Here is a 25230-nt window from a genome sequence, read left to right on the forward strand (position 1 = left end):
AGAGTGTGTATGACAGAGAAATATCACAGAGTATTCAAGTGTCATTTCTTTGTCGGCCCACTCTTTGTAAGCTTTACTCCTGTTTTATTTCATCCTTCCTCCAGGTTCAGGTGCAGCAGGGTAAAGAGCCGCCATGTTTTCTGCAGTGCTTCAAAGGAGGGATGGTCATCCACTCAGGGAGGAGAGAAGAGGAGGAGGAGAACTCCCAGAGTAAGACCACATTACTGCTGCTGCTATTTCAGCATTATCTGAAAAGGATAAATAAGCAAATAGTCTGTTTAGAGGTCGTATTTTCTAAATTATACTTGATCTCTGACGGTTCTAAATGAGTAACACCCACACTGTAGCAGTCATAAGTTCATAATCGACCCATAATGAGTGACTCATATACTTGAGAACTGTGATGTAGCTTAGAGGAGAATTAGATTTGCGAGAATAGAAACCATCCTGAGGGATAAACACTCCCACTGAAGCTTTCAGGAGCTCCATATTTTCCAACACCTCACATAACTGAGCTCTCGTTTTTTTTTGTTTTTTTTTTGGCTCCAAGTTACACTTTAGTTAGGAAGTTTTTTTTGTTTCACAGTTAATGTGAACGAGGTCGCAGATACAAGCAGCCGAAATGAGTTTCCTCAGAAGGGTCATGCATGGATGGAGTTAATGTGAATGAAACTTTCTAGATATGAGCCCTACTAGATACTCGAAAATGTAAAATAAAACATTTATTTACTCCAGTGTTTGTCTCTCACCTCTTGCCCTGCCTGCTCCCTGCAGATGACTGGCGCCTGTACTGTGTGCGAGGGGAGGTGGAGGTGGAGGGCCACCTGCTGGAGGTGGCCTGTCACTGCAGCAGCCTGCGCTCCAGGGTCTCGATGGTGCTGCTGAGTGTCAGCCAGGCCCTCATCTACCTGTGGCACGGCTGCAAGTCTCAGGCACACACGCGGGAGGTGGCACGCACCGCCGCCAACAAAATCAAAGAACAGTGAGTGGAAACTTCATTTTCTCAGTCAGCACATATCAAATGATGCTAATGGAACTGTGGTATTGAACATCCTGCAAAATCTATTGACATCAGTCCATTTCTGATTTGTTTTCACGCTGCCATTCTCACCAGTCAGTATGACGTGATCTTCTTTGTGCAGCTGTCCTCTGGAAACAGGCCTCCACAGCAGCAGCAAGGTGACCATCCGGGAATGTGACGAGGGAGCCGAGCCCTCAGGATTCTGGGAACCTCTCAGCAGGAGGGACAGGAAAGCGTACGACTGCATGCTGCAAGGTGAGGGAACCGAAAGACTTTCAACATATTTTTATTCACTATAATCAGCTGTGGGTGGTGTAATTAACTGGATATGTGTATTTGTCGACCGTCAGACCCAGGGAGGTTTAACTTCTCGCCACGTCTGTACCAGCTGAGCAGCAGCTCGGGGGAGTTTGCAGCTGTGGAGTTCCTGTTCCCTGCCAGAAACCCTAAGGAGGTCAACTCTATGCCTTTCCTGCAGGAGGACCTTTATGCAGCTTCTCAGCCAGGTACACACATGCATTCCTCCTACTGTACATGTGAATATAACAATGGCACATACAGTATATACAGGGTGCTTTACAACATAGTCAAAGATGATTTAAACAGCAGCATATCTTTAGCTGATTACACTCATTTCTTCACTAGTGATGGCCAAATGAAGTCTCATGAAGCATTTTCTTTATTTCCTGAGCCCACTAGATGGCGCTTTTTGTTAAACAAAAGGTTGAAAGCTTCACTGAATTCCCATTCTTTGAGCCTCTCTCTTTAAACCATGAGCGCCATCTCGTGGGCTCAGAAAATAAAGAAAATGCTTCATGAGGCTTCATTTGGCCATCACTATTCTTTACTCCAGCTGTAATCTGACAGGAATGATAGACTGTTGACACAGTAAGTGACACTGAAGTTTACTCTTCCGGATGATTCTAATATCAACATTTGAGAGTTAGAGGATCTGACAAAAATATATCAGTGGATATTCATTGATTAGACATTAGCACATTAGCTAAACAAACATTTCTGCTATCAGTAGTATCCCTCCATGATCACTTTAGTGTGTTTAAGAGTTTCTGTGGATGATGATGCTTTACTTTGTGTGTGTGTGTGTGTGTTTTTCATCATTTAACATAAGCAAATCATCCAAAACTTTGTGTTTTTCATAATCCTCCATTTGTAAACCAAAAACCAACTCCTAACCATAAAGTAGGCGGCTGTGAAATCTGATGAGCAACCACTTTACGAAACTGCCATCACTCTGAAAGTCTAAAAATGGCGTCCTCGTCTTTGCTTTCTGTGCCGTTCAGCCCTGTTCCTGGTGGACAACCACCACGAGGTGTATCTGTGGCAGGGCTGGTGGCCTCAGGACAGCGAAAGCACCGGCTCAGCCCGGATCCGCTGGGACTCGGACAGGAAGTGCGCCATGGAGACGGTGCTGCAGTACTGTAAAGGTATTCAGCAAACGCACCATTTAAGCTATTTCTCTCATAAGGTAATGTTGAGAACATTGTCACAACACTACGACTGCCTGGAACCAAAATCCCAAAAACGAAGAAATGAAGTGAGTAGATTGTGTCTTTCAAACCGCCCATGTGTTGTGTTTTTCCTACAGAGAAGAATGGGAAGAAGCCTCCCAAAGCGTATCTGATCCACGCTGGTCTAGAGCCGCTCACCTTCACCAACATGTTCCCCAGCTGGGAGCACAGAGAGGACATCGCTGAGATCACTGAGAGGGTGTGTGGATCAAATTATATTATCTGAGTACTCCCAGCTATTATCTGATATGAGCCAGTTGTGCTCACAGTGTCTGCCTGTAGCCATTAGTGTGTGTACTGTAGAAACACATGCTCTTATTGCACAAAAAAGAGGCGTCCAGGTGTACGCCATTATCACTTTGCTTTCCTAAATAAATTTATCATCTACTGTCTGACTTTGCGTTGAAAAGTAATGTACTTTGTGTGTGTGTGTGTGTGTGTTGTCAGGAGGCAGAGGTGTGTAACCAGATTATTCTAGTGGAGGACGTGTTGGCCAGGCTGTGTAAGACCACATACCCGCTGGCAGAGCTTCTGGCCCGGCCACTTCCTGAGGGCGTGGACCCGCTTCGCCTGGAGGTCTACCTGTCTGATGAGGACTTTGAGGTGAGAACATGCAGTCTGCACACATGGGCTATATTGCTCTTTTTACACTGGTAAATCACAACCACGATGACTGTAGTGGAGTGTGTAGCAGCTGTTCCCTCAGGAGACTGTTGAAACCAAAACAGAGATAAAAGAGAGTGACTATTGGACTTAAATTTGTCAGGTGGACAGAAACATGACTCCAAATGAATGTTAATGTTGCGCCTTGACTGCTGTATGTACCCAAGTGGCTATAAAGCTGATTAGTGCTGCTTCACAGTACAAAATAATCACAGTATGTTACACCTTTAAATTATAGTTATAACCTTCAGGAGAATCGTCGTTTCGTGATGCTGCACAAAATACCCTCAAGTCTTCTCCACCTTCTCCTTAAGGGTCTCCTTAAATGTTCACTTAAGTATGTATGGTTTTCTCCTTGTCTTGGTTTTATACTTAAGGAATCCCAAGACTGTTGCGCAAAAGACCTTTGCAACCAAAGCAAGGTAAAAAAAAAAACAACAAAAAAACTTAAGGGACCTCTGACTCTATCTTAACTGCAGCATTGGTGATAAATGAAAAAACTAACACACCTTGAGAAGAGTGTTCTGCGGCCAGGAGGTACCAGTGGATACTCTTGATTTTACGCTATAGATTTGACTGAATTAATTTTTGTTGCTTCTGCCTACAGTCGTTGGGGATCAGATTTACGGTGTAGTTTCTGCTTCCTCCAGAAGTTTAATCTTTTCCTCCTCTGACCAAAATGGTTTTCTTGTCTTCTTTTATTCTGCCATTTTTACACTATCTAAAAATAAGACAACTTTGTGAGACGGTAACAGGCGCCCAAGCAAACAAATAATCTCCATGGAAACTTTTACCACTGTGAAATCTCTTTCAATGCAGGAAACCTTTTAAAGTATTCTGTGCAACTGAATAAGTTTCTCAGCTAAGGAGAAATCAATCCTTAAGTGGCATACTTAAGGAGAAAATTTAAGGTTTTTTGTGCAACCGTTTCCAGATCATTTTCTGCAGATATCTTCTTCCAGACTTATCTTTGGCTCTGTATTAGTTATTCAGCCTTTTCTCCTTAAGTTCACTGCTCTCTTCCTCTTTCTTTCCACAACCTTGTCTCTCATCATGTTCCATCGTCTTGTCTTTGTCAACTTATCTTCTTCATTCATTCCACCCTCCAGGGTGTAGGGGATAATGGGAAGGTGAGTCGTCTGACTTGAGCATGGGTGACGTGGACTCGTGCTCCTGTTGCACAGCATCCTCACTACTCACTCAACTTAAAGGAATAGTTTACCCACCAAATGATCATTTGTGTATAAATTACTCGTCCTGTTTTAAGTTGAATTCTTGAACCTCCACGGTGAACAAAGAATCTGGAAAACTGATGTGGAAGGACTAGAAGTGAAACTTGTCTTTGCTTACTTCAAAGCCAGACTCCATTGAAAAACATACTGATTTTAGCTCACTGAACACAGGAGCTGCTGGTCTACTGCTGCCTTGAATTGGTAGTTTGTTTGAGTTATTGTGTGTCTTCGGAGTTTTAAAGGGTTCGTTCAGATTCACAAATGTCACCCAATAACACAAGCATACCCCTGATTGAGGCAGCAGTAGACCAGCAGCTCCTGTGTTCACGGTGGTAAAAATACTGTTCTTGTCAATGGAGTCTGGTTTTGAAGAGAGCACAGCTTTCAGTTCAGTTTCTCATCAGAAGGGCTGCTTGTTTCGGGAAGTACAGAGCATACAACTGGATAAATGAAACTTTAATTTAAATGTGTGAGTTCTGTGAGATGACTTAAATATTTTAAGAATTTTCTCAGTTTTTGGATTCTTCGCTCACTCACTGTGAAGTAAACTATACAAATGGTGATTTTGGGGGTGAAGTATTCCTTTAACCATAACCCATTTTCTGTCCAACTCTTCCTCATCGCTCTGTTTTCTCTTTTTGATAAATCATCTAACTCCTCTCCTGTTCAGCATGCTTACTTACAGTCTGCCAGCTGGTGTGGTCACGACTGAATCCTGGAGATATGAGCACTTTGACCATATTTTGGTGGCGATGTGAGTTGAAGAATGACGTTCTTAATCTCACTCACGCATGAGTGTGTTCTCAGAGGTTACTCATTCTTCGCAATGCAAGCTGCAGGATGGGTTTGACATTCTGAATGTGATGTTGAACAGTCTGTGCGGTAAACTGTGATGTGACCGTGACTGCTTCATGCTGATTGTGTGTGTGTGTGTGTGTGTGTGTGTGTGTGTGTGTGTGTGGCTGCTCCCACAGAAAGCCCTGGAGATGAGCAGAGAGGAGTACGGGGGTTTGCCCGGATGGAAGCAGGTGAACTTGAAGAAAGCCAAGGGACTTTTCTGAGTGGTTGAAACAGAGCTCTGACCTGAGGACACCAGGATGTTGTTTGTCTCCTCTTCTGTTTACGTGTGGACACAGCAGAGGCTCAGGGGCCGCCTCTCCTGAGTCAACCCTTCGATGGAGGGTTGAGGAGTGATGAAGGTATGGAAAAGGTGATCAGTGGACGAGAGGTGTGCCAGCTTCTTGTGCTGCGGATTTCCCTCCCATCTGCTTTTTGTGTTGGTATTGTGGTCGTGTGAGTAGGAGCAAACGTAGGCGAATGCACTTCTGAGTGAATGTGTTCTTTAAAATCACTCTGGAAACTTGGAGTTTCAGATGACGTCCATGAGCACGGAGTGCTGGTGGAAGAACTTTACTGAATTTAATGTTAATGTACATATGTACCATACGCACAACAGCCCAGTGCCCTTACATTGCAGCCATGTGTCAGAGTGGGAGCAGGCCTGTCAACCTGCTCCACACACTCCACATCACACTCTGCTATTCTTGTATGTATGTTTGTGCATTACAGATAATTTATATTTATCAAATCCACATAGGAATTTTTTAAAAAGCAGCGTCATGAATATTCACCAAGCTAAAACCGATTGAATGAGCTGTGTAATTAATGTGGAGGAGGTCTGTGTCATATGTTGATAGATAGTGGATATTACAGAACTCTCCCTCGCTGTACAGATCACCATTTGCCATTTACAAATCAAGCGATGCAGCTGCGTTGAAATGCATCGAGTGTCATTATTGTTTCAGGCAGAGAAAAAAGGACACAGGCTGGATGCACGGCGAGGACAGTGACGATGAAATGTATTTGATTTTTCAACCCTACAGTGTATAGTGCCTTGCTTTTGTGTACAGTTTATATACAGATCCTAGTCTGCATTTTGAAGACTTTTTTTGTGATATAAAGAAATATTAGAGAAATAAACTCTGAATGTTGGAAAGTAACAACATCATTGCTGCCTTTTGTTTCTTCTATGGTTTTGTATTAAGTACAATATTGACTTTATTTATTCATATACTGTGGTAGATTCATTCAGTGTGACCACAATATGAAAGCTTCCTTTATCATCCAGTAGAGGGCAGTGTAATACAAATTTCTGTGCACTCATGACTTGGAGAGATACTCAGATGATCCGTTGGATTCACGGTGAATCACATTTAAATCCTGTCAGATTACTCTGTTACTATCAATAACACCAAACACACTGTTTTTTCATCACTATTCTCTAATCAAATGCACCTGCTGTAGATCCATCTGTGTTAAACTGTTGAATACTGACTAAACAAAACTTGAAGTACGCAGGAAGACATATAGAGAGACAGAGTGCAGAGTGGTTCCCGTTAGAGGTGGGCCCAAATAATGTCAGTATTTTTGCAATATGACAAATTAGTGAAAAAACATTTTTATTATTCCATTATTAATTAAAGAAAATAGAATTGCAACACAATAAGTGATATCGTTTTACAGTTTGCTTCAAATATTCAGGAAAAACTAAACAAAAATGATTTACAACAGTAACTCAGAGTGAGATTCAGATTCTGTTACAATATTAATAGCTCAACAAAATAAAATCTACCACAAATTACACATTTAAACAGCTCCCAAATACAAAAATGTCCCCTGGGATCTATATATATAAATCAACAGGTGATTTCCTTCTTTTAGTAAAATCCTAAATGATTGTTTTTTTTCCCACCTGGACCTTTATGCTCTGCCGTTTCTCCTCTAATCATCAGGCTGTAACCTGTGACAGGCTGTTATGATACCACAACTATCACACATTCACATATATGGAGTTTGTTGTCAAGTCACGAGCGTCACTTAGGTTTACATTACCAAAGGTTTATGACAAAACAACACCGACTCGTGTGTGCGCACGGTGAGAGAGGAGAGGGAGAGACGCTGTGCTGCTGCCAGAGGAGCCGCTGAATGAGTTCCCTCTGAGCAGTCCGGGGCTGTTCATAAAACATTATTCCACACTACTGAAGCTGCTCCTGTTTTTGGATCCACCATGGAGTCTGTGATAATTTTGCTTTCAGCCATGCTTCTTGTTGCTGTGGGTAACAGTATGACATCAACATGTCAACAAGTCAAAATTTGCGAGTCTCATAATGTGAATTTTTCATATATTAAATGATACTCCTATCATTGTGAACGAGATGGTATGGCACACACCTAGTTCCCATTCTGGGGGTCGGTGCCCTGACCAGGGGTTGGAATATAAATCTTAAAGATCAACGAATGATTAATAGCATAGCAAAGCAGAAAAACATGTCACCTTCACCACAGTATGTGTTTTTCCTCATATAATTCCTTCAGTCTTTAATCTATTGTTATTCAGATGAAACTGAAAAAATAAATCACTCTTTGTTAAAGACAGTAAAAAAACGCTGGGTGTCTACAGGTCCTTTACAAAGTCTTAAATTGTCCTAAATTCAGATTCGATGGGTCTTTAATATTTTCTGTCACATCACCGCGAAAATTCCTCCAGCCTGACAGACTCAATGACCGTTAACTCAATTTACAGACTGAAGAATTGCATAATACATAACATTTATGACAGCAATGAGATTTTGTTTTATTTTTCACATTAAACTTAAACTCACCCAATTGTTGTCATTTTTCCACACTGTTCATTTTGAGCTGACATCAGTGTGTTTACTTGGAAACCGTACTTACACATGTCTCACACACACACACACATATATATATAGAGAGAATGTTTTTCCATTGCAGGTTTGGTCTTAAATTTCATATTAGTTGGTATTAAAATGGTCTTAAAAGTCAGCGGTGAGTCCATGATTGTACTGAGGGAACAAAAGCTGACTGAATATGACTCACAGCAGACAGGTTGACTTGTCATCGTAGGAAACACACAGGTGTTACTAATGACATTAATGATGCTGATGGCTCTGTTTTATTCACGTGTTCCAGTAAACTGTGACGGTGTGACAGCGAGCCAACCTGCAGCTGGAATTCAGCCATCATTAACTGTGTTATTTACACCTGAGCTTTACCTACAGACGGTGGCACGTCGACATGTATTTTATTTGGGAACAATGACGACACAAAGGTGCTCTGATGCTACGCTAACAAGTGGTTAGAGTGTGTAAACAACAACACGGGCAGATTTGTGGGAAGAAAATAACAACAATGTAATTTAAACATGTCAAAATATGAAGTCTATCAATCAGTTTATCAATATATCCATATTATATTGATATTCATATATGAAACTAGATATGGTCGCAGATTTTTGATATCATAGCATCATAAGTCTTGTCCTGGTCTTAAAGGCTGCATTACAGTAAATTATGTCATTTTCTGAATCTACCAGACCCTTCTAACTTTTCTATTATTATTATCCATTACCCATTTAGTCATTATACTCACATTACTGACGCTGGGTGAGAAGCAGGGACAGCTTCATCAGGGCTGACACAACCTGTATGTGTTTGGGCTGTGGGAGGAAGCAGGAGAACACACAGACACATGGAGAACCTGGGGAACCCACACTGACACAGGGAGAACATGCAAACGCCACACAGAGGGGCCGCACCCGACCGGCTGGCAGGTTTTACGACGTCATTCTCACCAATAACTCTTGAATGTTTATATTTATTCAACATGCAATGCACATAACTGAACATATTTGTTATGTTCACTCTTGTTTTATTCTATTAATGTTTAAATTGTAATCACATTTTCACACTTACAGCCTCAGCATAGTGACGACACATATTATTTTTAATATATTTTAATATCTTAACCTGAAGGGTATCTGATTGTTAATGTTTTTTGTTATTTTACCGTATAATGGGCATTTATCAACTATAATATACTGTATTTTAATTAATTTTGACTTTAAAAATCTACTCTGTATTTTTACAGTTATTGTACGTAGTTCTGTGATACGGTTATTTACTGTAATTTTTTACTTTAATGCACATTTTATTTTTAATTTAAAGCACAGTTTCATTGATATTTTATTTTATTACTTTATATTTACATGCTTATATTCCATACTCTTATTCTTACTGCTTATGGTTCTCTATTCTTTGCATTCGAGCAACTCTGACAAATCACACTTTGACTTTTACTTTTGGTACCTAAGGTATATTTCCATGCTAATACTTTTGTACTTAAGTACGTTTGAATATAGGACTTTTACTTGTGACAAACTTTTACACTGTGGTACCTAAGTAAAAGATCCAAATACTTTTTTTGCCACTGTTTATCCTTTTGATAATGTTTTTTTTTAAATATTTATTTAAACAATAAGAATACAATTTAAACAACTGCACTATAGCATGTCATAAACCACTGACATAGACCTGCGGTACTACAAGGAAGGAAAGAAAAAAAGACATTATCAGCCTTCTTCTAAACTTGGCATTAATCTATTCCTGTGTTTTTCATAGACATTCAATTTCCCCTGCGTTGAGCCTTCTAACATAAAGAAATGTTTTAAGGCGGAAAGAAAACGGGAGTGTCAATCGCTTTTTTTCCTTTTGATTCAAAAATAAATATTTTTCCTAATAATATAATAGTATTTAAATGCTAGGACATTTGTTTCTTAATTTACTATACAGTATTTTATTTAAATTCAACCTGGTTTTCTTTTGTTGCTTCCCTGCCGTTCAGTTAGTTACATGTGTGGGAGGGGATGCATGTATGTATTGGTTATTGTCTCCAAAGGGGGCCTGACAGAAAAGGTCCAGGTCCGGTCAGTTCACTGAGGTGCTCCATCATCAGGGAACAAAGACTCACTGTGTTTATTCAGTATAAACTGTGTAGACCTGTCTGTATATGTAAAGTCAACACATTAATACTGGTAAAAACATTAAGAAAGTTTCCCTGTCGGTGTGATATTAACTCCTGTGTCAGAGGCTCTGATCGCTGCTCCTCTGGGCTCCTGTACGCAGTCACAACCTACAGAGCCAGTCGGTGTGTGTGCCTCACATATGGCAGCTCTATGGGTTCTGTTAAAAGCTCAATTACCTATGTGAAGTCACAGGTGAAAGCTCCAATCAGCCTTCCAACCTGTCAAACCTCACAGCCTCATTTTCCAGGCTGTCCTCCAGCTCCACACACACTTACACACACACACACACACACACACGCTCGCTGAAAGCTCTCAGATGTTCTCAATATCAGCCGTTGGCCTGTGTTGAGGAACAAGAGCAATTAGAGGGGAATTTCATGCAATCACAGTAGAACAATATACACAGCAGGTTTCTGTTCATCCAACTGTTGCTCGAGTGTTGCTCAATATTTTAACAGCCTTACTGACAGCCTGCCCCGAAACAGCAACGAGAGAAAGAAGAAGCTGCTGCCTTTTCCAAAGAGGTTGGCAAGGCGCTGCGTGGTTCTCGCTGTTTTTCATCTGCTCGCCCTCTCTTGCATGCTAAGTTGTTGGATGCCGAGTCTGTGCTGGATTATTCGGTTGCACATGCCTCCTCTGAACTCCTCTGGCCTGCGAGGAGTTTGATGTGCGACACGGAGCATATCCGCCCACCCGCTCCTCCACACCCACTCAGTGCAACATGCTCCAACCACCACCAGCACCAACCCCCACTCCCCAACCCCCCTCCATCCCTCCCCTCTCTGGCTCCAGGAAGACCGTAGGATGTACAGTACATTGCTGTGCACACACTGCCAGGTGTGTGTAGTATCTCTGAGACCGTTTTGACTCTGAGCCCAGTATCTGCGCTGAGCTCCAACCAGCTTTTCTTTTGATACAATCCCTTTACAGGATGCAGAAACATGAATGCAAAACACCATGACACACACACACACCTGTACAGTACACTATGTGGATACACACACACACACTCTACACTATGTGTAGTAGAGTCTGAAAGCGCTTCCAGAATAGGATGCAGACTGAAGGTCAGTGATCCCACAAAGAAAAATAAAAAAGTGGTTGAAAGTCATGCATGTCTTCAACTGCTAAAGGTTCAGTTCACCCAAATTACCAAAACTTTTAGTTAGCTGCTCCACAAGATATAAAACTTTACCATCAACACGTCAATCCTCGAGTTTTCACAGGGACTATTTCGTCGGTCGAAAATATTTCCATTTCTCCATCAATTTCCTGTGAGATGTGAAAGTTTATAACTTGGTTCAGATAGTTGCAGAATCCCCTTGTAAACTTTTATGTGTCGCACAGAGCACAGTAAAACTCTGCTGCAGTTAATTTCAGAGCTTACAAGCACTTTTAGTGAAACGGGTAAGTTCTCTGTTCATTTGAAACTCTGTGTGCCTTACATGACAGTGCATGTGCAAACACCTACTGTATCCTATAGACGGTAAAGCACCTAGATTTATCCCACATGCAGTGTCTGATCCTGCAAAATAAACCTGACAAAATAATAAAGCCTTCAGTTTGCTTTTAATGCAGACGCAGTTGCAACAGATTTTAAGTCACCAGGCTGTTTGTTCCAGGAGAAAAAGTCTGACTGCAGGTCTGAAATATACTGGAGAACCAACCTGTTTAGTGCTATAGTAATATATTACAACCTGCATCGTTTGCATCCACGTCCACTTTCTAGCAGTCTTCTTTTTCACTGCTGTTGTTGGTGTGTTGCCACAGTATGTGACCACTGCTCAGACCGTTTCACATACAGTACTGTGCAAAAGTTTTAGACAGGTGTTAAGAGTAGTGATGGCCAAATGAAGCCTCATGAAGCATTTTCTTTATTTTCTGAGCCCACTAGATGGCGCTTTTTGTTCAACAAAAGGTTGAAAGATTCACTGAATTGCCATTCTTTGAGCCTCTCTCTTTAAACCATGAGCGCCATCTAGTGGGCTCAGAAAATAAAGAAAATGCTTCATGAGGCTTCATTTGGCCATCACTAGCGAAGAGATGCTGTAAAGTAAGAAGGCACTATACCAAAAGTGTTTAGTGGAAACATGGCTTTAGTAATCAAGGTTTTCTTTTATATGTTTGTAGTCTTCAAGCACAAGCTGAGATGACCCTGATGACATCATCTGGGGTCATTAGATTAGTCTTTATGAAGCTCCTTCCGGTGCCAAGAAATACATAACGCAGCTGAATTTACAGTCTGATTGTACTCCTTGTGACGAGTGAATCGAACTTAAATGTTCGTCAATCAATCAATCAACTAGGGCTGCCCCCTAATGGTTGACGAAAAGTTAGTCGACCAGAAAGGTCATTAGTCAGCAAGATTTCATTGGTCGCTTAGTCGCAGGAAAAAAACAAACTTGAAACTCTAATAGGAGCTGCACCTTGTCAAAATAAATCCAATCCTATGTGACTGGACCATGTGGGAATTTAATTTGAAAGGACAGACACAGGAAGTGTCAGGAGTCAGGTTAATTTCCAGGGCTGGTACCTGCGGTTAGGGGCAGCCCTATACCACTTTGTCATTTATTTATCACATAGAATTAAAGGTACAACACCAGTGCAACGTGATCCCATCAGCTCCTTTAACGTGTGGAATTGGTGGAGTACACCTTTAAGACAAGTGAATCTAATTAATTTAATGATGTCAAACTTCTGATATAACACTATACAAGAGGACATTGTGCAGCATGACAACTAATCCAGGCTTCATTTGTAATGTAGTGTGTTTATATTGTAGAATGGGCCTCGTGCTGACATCAGGCTCTGAATACTTGCCATCAAAAACAAATGAGAGTTGAACAAAACCATCACGTCCTTGATTAGTACGTGACAGCACTTCATACTGAGTCTCCACAGAGAGTGATTCTGCACCTCCGAAGCAGCAGCGGGGAAAGGTGAAACTGTAATGTTTGTGATTAATTATTAGATTATGCAAAGGGTAATTAAAATATCAGTCAATATTTACCGGGCCATATGCCACGGGCGCTTTTGCAGCCATGGCTCGCCTGTGAATTTTAATATCCCAAACAGGGGGTGAAAGGCGCCCTTTGGCAGGTATCTCCCTAATGCTCTTAACCATCTGTCGACGCTCAGCCCACTTCCACACTAACATAATGTTTTGTTTATGATAACAGTGTTAATTCAACACAGGCTTAGGTGCAAAATGGCACAGTTGAGCTTTAGCACCATTTATTCCACAATATTTGCATTTGGCGGCGTGCCTGCCCAGCGGCACTCCTCCCCTCTCCTCCTCTCCTCAATCCACACAAGATGACAAGCAGCGAACAATGAGGGTCCAAATAAGGCTTAGCACATATTCTTCTGCATGCTGTGTTTCCTTTTTGTTCACAGTTTCTATTTATGTGTGGATTATCAGTTGCTCTCGGCATCACAATGGAGCTATGGGCTCCTCTCCTCTCCTTATTTCTCCTCTCCTCCTCTATCCTGATTCTGTCCTCCCATCACCTGTCCTGATTCCTATCTCCCCCTGTTTACTTCTCCTTTCCTATCCTCCTCTTCCTATTCCTCCTCTCCTTCTCTCCTCCTCTGATCTCCTCTCCTGTTTCCTATCCTCTCCTCTCCCCTTCTGATTCCTCCTTTCAGTTTCTCCTTCTTGCTCTCCTCTCCTCCTCTGATTCCTCCTCCCCTTTTCTGATTCCTTATCCTCTCCTACACTACTCCTCTGATTTCTCTCCTCTCCTTATTCCTATCCTTTCCTGAGTCATCCCCATCCTCTCCTCTTCTCCTCTTCTATTTCTGCTTCTCTTTTTCTGATTCCTCCTCTCCTCTTCTGATTCCTCTCCTCCTCTCTCATCTCCTTTTCTGCTTCCTTGTCCTTTCCTCCTATCCTCTCCTGAATCCTTCTCCTCTCCTCCTCTCCTCTCTTGATTCCTCTCCTCCTCTCCTCTCCTCCTCCCTTTTCTTGATCCCATTCCTCCTCTCCCAATTCCTATTTTGATTCCTCTCCTCTTTTCTTTCATCTCATTTTCTGATTCCATCTCCTTTCATCCTCTTCTGAATCCTCCTCTCCTCTGCTGAGTCCTTCTCCTCTCCTCTTCAGATTCCTCCCCTCCCCTCCTCTATTGAGTCCTTTCCTCCTCTCCTCTTCCCTTTTCCTAAATCCTCTCCTCCTCTCCTATATTGATTCTTTTCCTCCTCTCCTCCTCCCTTCTTCTGATTCCTCTTCTCTCCTCCTCTCCTCCCCTGATTCCTTCTACTTTCCTCTTCAGATTCCTCTCCTCCTCTCCTTCATTGATTCCTTCCCCCCCTCCTCCTCCCTTCTCCTGATTCCTCTCCTTCTCTCCTTTTCTGATTCCTTTCCTCCTCTCCTCTCCTGATTTCTCTCCCCCTCTGGTACCATTCTTCCTCTCCTCTCCCTCTTTGGGGTGGAAAAAAGCTCTAAGCCCCACACTTCCTGTCCAAACTCTAAGAAAGCCACTTCAAAGACCCGGGCCTGAGATGATTTATGGGAAATGAATTTCAGAAAGGAGACTTTTTTTCTCTTCTCTGGTGCCCTGGGCTCTTAGTGGTAAGCTCTGCTTGTTAACCCAGATTTAGATCTCTACCCTGATGGAGCCCATAAAAGTGGTGTGGATTTATATAATGTGGAGCGCAGCCACGTGCCTCAGGTCCCCTCGCTTACTGTGTCTCTCCTCTGTCTCCTGTCCAATTTAGACCTGGACGGTCACTTTGAAAGCTGGATGGAGGCTCTGCACCACCTGGGGCACATCAGCTCCAGCAGACCACACACTGCAGTCAGAGCTCTACGGAGGTTTAGATTTTAGTCCTTAGGTTTATGATGGAATTAACCTCTGGATGGAAAATAATAAGAAAGTAGAAGTAAATTGGGGACAGGGCAGCGACTAAGGATCATTTATGGACAAAATAACCTTAAACTCATGGTTCATTTAGAAGCTTTTTCCAGAGCTAAGAAGTTCATCTCCGACCATGATGTGACTGTGTCTTCCATCTTACCAGCTCCTGCCAAATGCAACCTACAAATTATTCTTGCACAAAATCTACTACACTTGTTGCCTCTGTATGTATATTAACACCTCTACACAGCCAGTGTGTTTCATTCCTAAATAGCACTGCCTACTAGTGAATATACTGAAAGCCTCTCTCACAAACATTGGTGTCATAATAAGGTCCATTATAAAAGGCACACTATGCAGGAAGTGACGGTTACATGGAAAACCGATACACTGGCAAGCTAACTAAGCTAATTGATGCATCTACATGTCTAACAGAAAAAAGCCCAGCACTGTGTTGCTCTTTTTCTCCATCACCTCCCTCAGTGGTCACCAGCCAAAGAAACACTGAAAGCCCACCTGAAATTAAATCTCATTTTGGAGCGAATTTTGTCCATGTGGCATTTGATCTGGCTATATTTACAGCTCTGTGTCTGCGATCTTTGGAGCTTCCTGTCGGATGTGCCTGTCACTGCTACTACCTGATCAACGTATCGTCATGCATCGGTACGTGTGATGTCTTATGAAAATGAACATAAAACAGTTTGTATGATATCTTAGTGCCTCAAGAATTGCGTTGTCACGTCATGTACTTAACTTAATGTTATGCAGGTTAAGTTTCGGTGATTAAAGCTACGTAGATAAGGTTTAGGATGCTTTCACACCTGCCCTGTTTGGTTCGGTTCAAGTGAACTCAAGTTTGTTTTCCCCCTCTGTGTGGTTCTTTTGGGCAGGTGTGAACACAGCAATCACACTCAGGTGTGCACCAAAACAACCAGACCGAGACCTTCTTGAAGAGGTGGTCTCAGTCCGGTTACAAAGGAACTCTGGTGAGGTTGGTTTGTGGTGAGAACATGTTACATAGCCTACTTAACGTAAAGTTAGGTACCTAACTTAAAGATAGGTAGGTTAGGTTAAGAAAAAGAAACATGGTGACAACATACCATAAAATAGCTCAAAGTTCACTTGGTTTCAGACGAGACATGAACACCGGTCTCCTGAGGGAAAGTCCTGTGTTTGTATGACTAATCCATCACCCCAACCTGCATTCTTACACAGTCATTTGTCTTTTTACTCCCTCCTGTTTTTCTTCAGTCAGCACATTGGTCACATGATTACAGCCTTACTGATTATGTGGATTATATATGAACTCTAATGCATTACTTTTAGTTGGTATACATATGAATAGTGCATGAGAACAGCCTGACCTGATCACCAACTTTATATAAAGTCTTGACCTCTTCTGCTTGCTGTTTTTGGGCAAGGACTACACACCCAGAAACACCAGCAACACTGCAAAATAATAAGAAAATAAGCCATATGCTTCTAGTGGGTCATAAGTGATGATTGAGAGGGATTACTTTTGTATGAGTCTTTATCATGTGCTCTTGGAAAATCCTGCATAGTACATCTTTAAAGACAAAAAGCAGCCTGTGAACACAGAGTGATCAGCCATTTGAAATGCTGACTGATAGATACGCTGCAGAAAGAGACAAACTGCTTTACTTTACGAGCCTGTATTCGCTCAGCAGTTTCCTGCTTATTTCCTGGGAATTTTCCTCGAATGAACTTTGTTAACTGGTACTAATTATGGGGAAAGTTCCTTGAAAGAACTGCCTCATTGAAACCCAAGTAAATATTCAGTCACGGTTTATTTATTATTGGAAACTTTATTCTCCTTGTTGAATTGTATTCTTCTGACATGTTTAGTTGACCTGATGTGCACCGACTAAACGACTCTAGGTTATCCTGGCAGTTCATTGTTATTAATTAACTGGAAGTGTACCAGCTGAACATGGTCCCTGTTTTTCGTGTTATTAGTGCCAAATTACACAGTTCTTTAGAGGAAATGATTGAGAAATTACAGACCCGTGAAATAAAGTGTTTCAAAACCCTACAATTATTGAAGGGATGTGCTGATTAAGACCGTGAAATGTGGTTGAAACCTAAAGTCAAAGCTGGTAAACTGACCCAGAGTTTAGATTATTCTGTCAAACTACTTTTTCTGATGTCAGTGAACTTATTACTTATAATAGAACTTAGACATAATAATACTTTAAGAGTCTAATATATGTAGACTGGAAGAATGGCCACTCTGGACAATACACACTGCGCCTAGTGGAATTGTCCCTCTGGGCTCCCTTACAGTCAACATAGTGGATGATAACAAAACTTTTTTTCTTTCAAAGGCATTTTTCATCTCATAACTTTAGCGTATCATAGCATATCAGGTATAGAAAGTAATTTACAGATGCTGTGGTTCAAAATAAGACCAAACTTTGCTATGGACGTCAGTTTTTTAGCCACATCCAAGGCAAAAATGTTGCCGGCAACAGTGTGGCTTCTTGTTTTTAGCCTAGCTGATTGCCATTTGCTCTATACTTTTGCCACATGACATTATTGCGGACTTGTGGCTCCTATCGGCCAGTTGACAGGAGTGAGAAGTCAGCACTCAGTGACGGTAGAAAACATTCAGTAGAACAGGTTTTTCAAAACTTGCGAATCACCACAACCGCGAGAGATCTTTGAGCAAACAGTCATAAATATGCACACATAATATTAGGCTGATTGGTCCAGTAGTTTGGGAGATTAGCTGCAGACAGACCGCTACACACACTCACTCACATACTCATGCACACATGACCAAATGTATGACCCCCTTCACGCTTATTATCAGAAGTTGTAAAGTGAAAGCAGTGGCACAAAATATTAGGCTGATTGGCCCAGTAGGTTGGGAGATTAGCTGCGGAAAAATACAGATACACACACTCACACATGTACTCATGCACACATGACCAAATGTATGACCTTCTCCAAGCTTATTATCAGAAGCTGTAAACTGAAAGCAGTGGCACAAAATATTAGGCTGATTGGTCCAGTAGTTTGGGAGATTAGCGGTGGTAAGACAGATACACACTTTTTTTTGTTGTGTGTGTTTTGCTAACTGAAAAGCTAATAAATTTAAAGTTTACAAAAAAAGAATTTTCGACTATCGAAGTTTCATTTTAAAAAAGATAGTGACTTCTTTTCTGTCAGTGCTCAACAAAGGTTGACTTTTAGTCTCCCTCAATGGCTACACAAAAAACTGAGTATTGTTATGGCCTGCATGTTGGAACTCATTTCTTATTGTGTGGTTCCAGTGTGAGCACACAACATCTAAACACGGCTGGGATGACTATGTGCTGTGAAATGTGGATGAAAGTTGAAGGCAGAAGTCTGGGTCACATTATTGCCTCCATCCAGGATGAAGAAGGGTAACTGCTGATACTTGAAGATTCTGCCAATCACTGAATCAGTCAAAAGCATCTTAGCCTTTTAGAGGAGCTCCCCTACTACGCACTTCACCATTAGGTGTGACTCTGTGTGTGTGTGTGTGTGTGTGTGTGTGTGTGTGTGTGTGTGTGTGTGTGTGTGTGTGTGTGTGTGTGTGCACTCCTAAGTGTGCACCACACCTCTAAATCGAAGCCTTTGGACCGGAGTCAAGAGACTGCCCTCCCACCGCCACCTGGCATCATTAGAGGCTCTGATCCTCTAATCAACACCAACAAACACACCTCCCTCCCTCCGCCTGCTCCTCTATCCATCCTCCACCTCTCCACCCTGCGGCCCAGCCCCGGGCCTGGCAGCCTGCTGTGGAGAGCAGACTACTAGATGGGTTTCTGGGGGGGATGGGGGAGGGTGCTGCTAACCAGGTGGGTGATGATGAGAGCCGACCTTGCAGACAGCATGCTGGGTGGTGCTGGTGGAGGATTTAGAGAAGATTTAGAGAGTTGCAATGCAGTTCCACTCACATACGTGATGCTTGTGGTTGTTCCATTCGCCAGCTCACTGTAAAAGTTATTTTCTGCTAAACCAGTTGGCAAGAGGTGGGTTTTTGGATTTGTAAAGCAGGAAGAGGTTGCTTGTGTCATGTAGAAAACATGTGCCGGTCAGAACTTAAATGAGCTTGACATCAAACGTTTTTTTGTGTGTATGCGTGGACGTGTTTGCAGGGAAAAGAGGAGGGTCAGGTGTATAATTTGAGACGCACAGGGATCCAAACAAAAACACAAAAAGCCGTAACCAAGAGGAGAAAGTGACTCAGCCTCAGGACTCGCTGTTGTGCTCTCCAAAACCCAAAGCCGGGGAAACAAAAACACTAGACTCCTCTCTTTAGTTCAACTCCAAATGGGATGTGTGTGTTATCCTGCTCCAACGGCTCAGCCGCACTGTACAGAGTGATGAGGAGACAACATGAAAACTCTGGGGCCCCAAACGGCACATTTCCATCACTGTTATGGCACAGTTCACCCTCAGGTGACAAACAGGCTCATTTAATGCCCCCTCCCCGACCCACACACACACACACACACTCCTATACACACATCAACACACCCGGATGCTAACTGGAGGGAAAGCTGCAGCGAGCAAACAGCTGGCTGCTGTCTGAAGCATAATTAGTGGTTAATAAAAGAGGCTAATAAGGACTTACCTTCAATAGTCAATAGCTAAATGAAATTAGTCAGAGCAGAGAAGAGGATCTACAGAGTCTGGCAGAGTGATTGGACTGATAGAGAGTGTGACCTACACCTGTCCTCCAAAGCTGCTCTAACAGAGGGAGCTAACTTTTTCTGTTAAGGGACTGGAAATAAAATAAGTGCTGATAGACAGAAAAGAAAACGTACAATATCACTGTGTGGAGTGTTACACTGTTCACAGTTGCTCTGTAATGCTGCAGATGTAATCCAAGACACAGTTGAGCTCATTCTCACTTTTCAGTCCCACAAGGCTCCAGAGATGGCAGCATTGGTCAGGCATTTATTCGGCCCACCACAACAACTACTAGATGGTATCAACTTTTGTAGAGACATCAGAGGATGAATCCTGATACAGTGCTGCAAAACTGTGCTCTTAATTGCAGAAATGAGTCAGCATTTTTGTATTTCCTGTTCCCTTGAATTCAAGTTAATAGCACTTTTAACTCAGAGATCCCACTATAGGGTAGCCTGGAAATCCAGACCCAAATCTAGAAAGATTTAGGGTCTGGCCATGAGTAATGAAAATGGCCCAACTCGAGGGGCGGCACCAAGCATGCATTTGAAAATATCACTGCATGCAATTGGATAACACAACAACCAATCAGAACAATACACGTGGTGACGTATCCAGAGCTTAGCTACCAGCGGCGCTAACTGGTAGATTAGACTCTTGTCTTATCCGGTCAGCAAAAGAGCAAAAACGTCCTTCATGCAAAGGAAAGATTCGAGCGCTGTCTTCTGTTCCTCTTTTAGAGAAGAAGCCAAGTCTAACTCGTTCACTGTAGCGGCCAAAGCCGTTTCAAACAACTGGTGTTCATCTGTAGCCATCTTGCAATGTTTACTGACTGATTCCGGACTTCGTAGTCGCAGTGCTGTCGTCATCTGTTTAGCTCGCCTCTGGCCCGCCTATATCAGATACACCGATGTGATTGGTGCAGCTCGGCTCCAACGGCATAGATAATGAGCATCATTACTGATTGCCAGAGTGACCCACTGAGCAAATTCAAATTGTGCTCTCGCGAGAACTCTGGATTTCCAGGGTAGCTATAGGACAGCCAAGAAGTCCCTTCTTCCCGTCTCCTTTGCATTTTTACACAGACCCACACATCATGTCAGTCCATGTGTGATTTTAGACAGCATACTGGAGTCACAGAAGTGTGACATTTAACACAACAGCGTCAGCCTCTACTGTGAAGGATAACCTATGTGCTGGTGGCACGTTATAAATGGTTACAATGCCATTAACATGGCAATGACAATCATTTATCATTCCTGTTATATGGTGGCTGATCTCATAAGGAGCTCCTGCTCATTGTTTTCCCAATTTGTGGACATTTTGGGCAGCTGTTCTTTGTCTCTGAGCTAGCTGCTAACCGCTATCAGCTATACTTTAAGTCTCCCCCGGTAGATTGCACAAAGAACACATTGTCAAAATGTCACGCCATTATCCCGTCTTGTTGGTTGTCCCTTTGAAACTGACATCATTTCAGCACTGTTACTACCTCTGATACCACAACTGTACCTTTTATACAGAATAGCAAGGTGGAATAATGGTGTGAAATTATGGAATATGTCAGTAAATAACCTACTTGTGAATTTTAAAGCTTTTATGCGTCTTCAAACAGGGGTTTGCTAACAAGTGGTTAAATAAGACGACAAGTCATCACCACGCCAAACTTGGCTTTACAGCCTTGTTGTGGTGGCAGCATTAAGTTCATGCCACCATAGTGTAGTTTGTTTACACCCTAACAATAGCTTTTTATTTCTGGCAATTACATTTACACATTTAATCATGAACGCTTTATGTCAAGGGAACCAGAGTGACGCTAACTTCCAGGTTGGCCTATGAAAAAATGTCATCACTGCAGCACTCTGTGATGTTGCTGATGTCTGATATTTCCTTTAACAACACGGTGAGATTAAAATTTGCTCATTTAGCTCAAATTGTTTTTTTTATGTTAAACATTCTGAAATATCTTAAATCTTAAAATAAGCATTATCCATGTAGCACAGACTGAGCTACAAATTATATGAAAGCAATAAGTTATTTATAGATGCAACAAAAGGTGTTGAAAATGCATTAATGGCTTCCATTGTAGCCTATTATATGTTATGTTTCTCTTAATATTTATTGTGGTTGGAGTCAGTGCAACACAGATGTGAGCTCTGTGTCCTCTGAGTATTCACACTCATCCTCTCTTCTCACATCACCTTTCAATCCTTTGGCACAAACACAAAATCCTCACCATCATCTGCATCATGCAATGTCTTCATTTTCACAGTTACTGCAATCAAAACCCTCCAGTATGAGAGAAGTAGTTTCTCTGCAGTGAGCCTGACAAACATTTCCATCCTTGTATCAGTGGCATAACTGCTGTATGTCTGTTCTGTGTATGAGAGCAACAAAAATAGAGTCAAATTCATTGTACATGCACACAATTTCTGTCCAATAAATGATTCTGGTTTTAAAAAGCAACAATCTTGCATACTTCCAGGTCTCCTGTGATCCTATAAATGTTTAAGAGAAGGTTTAATCAGATAAAATTAATCATACAGTGTAATATGGCTCCAGATATCTAAAGACCAAGGGTATGAACCATAAGGCTAAGATCCTCTCATCATCAGAAAGTGACAGCCTTCTCCTTTAATACTGCTGAATCTGTACTGATGTTAATCCCAATCCACTGACTACAATCTACACAGCCTTTTGTAATGCACCTTACAGCAGCTTTTGTTGTCTCATTCATACCAGATGATATGTTACCTGTGCTTTAGTGCAGTACACTAGAGCAACAGTCCCAGCTCCACAAACAGTTCATGTAAAGCAGGTCCATAAGAGATTTGGAGAAAATACATTTTATGCTTTGCATGTAATTAACACAGTTGTTACAAGCAGAAATATACTACACAAACACAACGGTGCACTGAAATTTGAATTCTCTGACAGCTGCCAAATGAAGCGCTCACACCCATAAGTGCTTTCCAGTGTTTATGACATCATGTTCTGATTAGAGTAACACTCATAGACTACTTATTGTTACCATAATGGCCATCAATAAACACTACATCCATGTTAATGACTGTTAAGGTATCAAATAACACCTCATCTGCACCCACTGCAGTTCTGTGAAAGATACACTGACTTTAATCTGATCCTGTCCACTCCCGTGCTGTCCGCGGTGACCTCATCTCAACCACACCTCACATTTATTCTGTGTTCAGCTGCACATACCACCTGGCCTGTTGTGCTCGCTGTAGCTCACTGTGGCCTGATCACTGCTGTGATTTATCCTCAGTGCCGGAGTGCCAGAGCTCATAAATATATATATTTAAAACCTGTAAACTCCTACCATCCATAAAAATGATTAAAGTCCCTATTTTGGTTAACTCCATGCCCTCCCACCACAAGTGGGTTTGATTTGTCAGTGTAAACCAGATGCAGGTGATGTTCCGCGTTCCCTTCCAGGGGTGCAGTAAATCAAAACCAGGACAGGTCTGAATCTGATGAGCTCTGCGACGAACCTGATACCCACTCAGGTCTTGGCCAGGACCTGTGGACATACCTACAGGCTTAGGGCTATAGATTCCCCAAGGGTCTGCACTGTGCTGTCTTCACCCAGAACTCAATGTTACAGCTCGCAGTTGTTTTATTACCACCTAGTAAGCACTAATTCAGCCAGGGACGCAGAATGATGCAAGCCAAAGCAATCCGCTGAGTGTGGGTAGCTTTCAGCGCATTTCCATTTACCAGATAGCTGTGATCCTGCGCTGTCAGCTTTAAAAAGCTTATCAGCTGGGAAGGCACTGGAGCAGTGTTGGGCTTGTGACACAAAAAAATTAAGATGTTACTCACTGCTCATTTTAATAGTACTCAAAGTTCTGCCTGGGAGCGGTTGATGTGCTTTTAGCAATCCATCCAAAATGAGGATGAGTGCATATTCTTCTTAGTTTTTTGTACCTTTTAAGATCAGAATAGCTGCAGCACTTTTGGCATTTAATGTTTAAAGCTGCATTAAATCAATAGTTTATGATAACAATGGATTAAATGACGATGTGTAATGCAGCGTTTTGGCATCTTTCAGCTTATTGTTTTGTCTCCTGTTGTTCTCTGGCCTACGACTTTACTGCTTTGGTTCAGACTCTCTCATTGACCTCATTTCTATCAGCAGCCGGCAGCTGTTTATAGTGGAAAAGTTCTGATAAACTCAACATGCACTACCTGCCATCCAGCAGGCGGACAAAACTCAAGACTAGCTCGTGGTGTAACAATCTATCACAAATCTGGGACTCAACAAAACACCGAGTTTTATCAAATCCAAATCTTTCCTTAGTAGGTCAGGGGTCAAACTCATGAAGGCAGAAAAGACCATTCAGGGAAGTCACACAAAAAGCAAAGTCCATAAATCCAAGCAGAGTCAAAAACCAAGGAATCGAACACAAGGAAAAGGCTGGAGAGCACGATCACACTAGGGTGACAATGATAATCTGGCAACTAAATGGGGGAAATGCTACACTTTAGAAACTCAAGTGGAGCAAGACACAGGTAAATCACACGAGGTAATTAAGAAAGGCAGGAAAACAGGAAGTACAAGACACAGTAAACACAATAAGAACTCATTTCAAAATAAAACACATGAGCATAAACTTGACTGAATATCACAAGTGGAGCATTTAGCAACAAAAGCAAACTAAAAAGGTGCTAAAAGAGGAGTGAATCTTGGACTTAAATTCATCAGGCAAACAGAAACACAACTCCAAATGAATACTAATGTTGCTTCATGTCTGTGCGGGCACCTGTTGGAGGTGTTGCGGGCATGCATGTCCCACTAGTAGGAGGCCCCAGGGCAGACCCAGGACGTGCTGGAGGGATTACATATCTCTTCTGGACTGGGAACACCTTGGTGTCCCCCAAGTGGTTGAAAATGGACGGATGGATGGATGGTATGTATAACGTTTTAATTTGTGTATAATCACATGAAACTAAGGATTTTTGTGTTTTCGTTATCTTAGAATCAGTTGTTTATATCTACTTATGAAGCGAGCCCTCTTCCACAGTGTCCACCATGTTGTTTCTGCAGCAGCCCTGAACAGACAAACCAACACTTTGTCCAATGGAGTCAGTGTTTGGTTGCTCTGTTCTGGGATTTTTTTTTTTTTTTTTTGCGTCGGCACTGCAGTTCTCCTACACGCTTGGCACACAGGTGAAGTTTCAGTGTGTTGCAATCTGCACTAAATCCTACACACTAGACCTTTAAGACTTGCACATACAAGCATGATTTCATGACACCACGACTAGTTTGGGAGCCAATAATGATGCAATATGCAACTTATATAAATGTAGTTTGGAAACTTAAAGAGCACACACACACACA

The 25230-nt window shown here is 42.0% G+C and overlaps 1 protein-coding gene across 12 annotated transcripts in view; it reads left to right on the plus strand.

The window, feature by feature from the left end:
• svila (supervillin a) overlaps nt 1-6439 on the plus strand; it is a 108778-nt gene extending 102339 nt beyond the window's left edge. For 10 of the 12 annotated variants that reach the window (XM_049564729.1, XM_049564719.1, XM_049564730.1 and 7 more), the window contains 9 exons: nt 105-210; nt 775-982; nt 1143-1276; nt 1372-1527; nt 2323-2466; nt 2628-2749; nt 2998-3153; nt 4323-4343; nt 5420-6439. In XM_049564729.1, coding sequence (XP_049420686.1) covers nt 105-210; nt 775-982; nt 1143-1276; nt 1372-1527; nt 2323-2466; nt 2628-2749; nt 2998-3153; nt 4323-4343; nt 5420-5506 — 1134 coding nt within the window. In that variant the 3' untranslated portion in view covers nt 5507-6439. The remainder of the gene's footprint in view (nt 1-104; nt 211-774; nt 983-1142; nt 1277-1371; nt 1528-2322; nt 2467-2627; nt 2750-2997; nt 3154-4322; nt 4344-5419) is intronic. The other 2 variants (XM_049564718.1, XM_049564728.1) reach the window with 1 other exon arrangement.
• The last annotated feature ends 18791 nt before the right edge of the window (nt 6440-25230 follow it).

The sequence above is a fragment of the Epinephelus fuscoguttatus genome, linkage group LG21 (assembly GCF_011397635.1).
Source record: "Epinephelus fuscoguttatus linkage group LG21, E.fuscoguttatus.final_Chr_v1".
In the NCBI taxonomy this organism is placed as follows: domain Eukaryota; kingdom Metazoa; phylum Chordata; class Actinopteri; order Perciformes; family Serranidae; genus Epinephelus; species Epinephelus fuscoguttatus.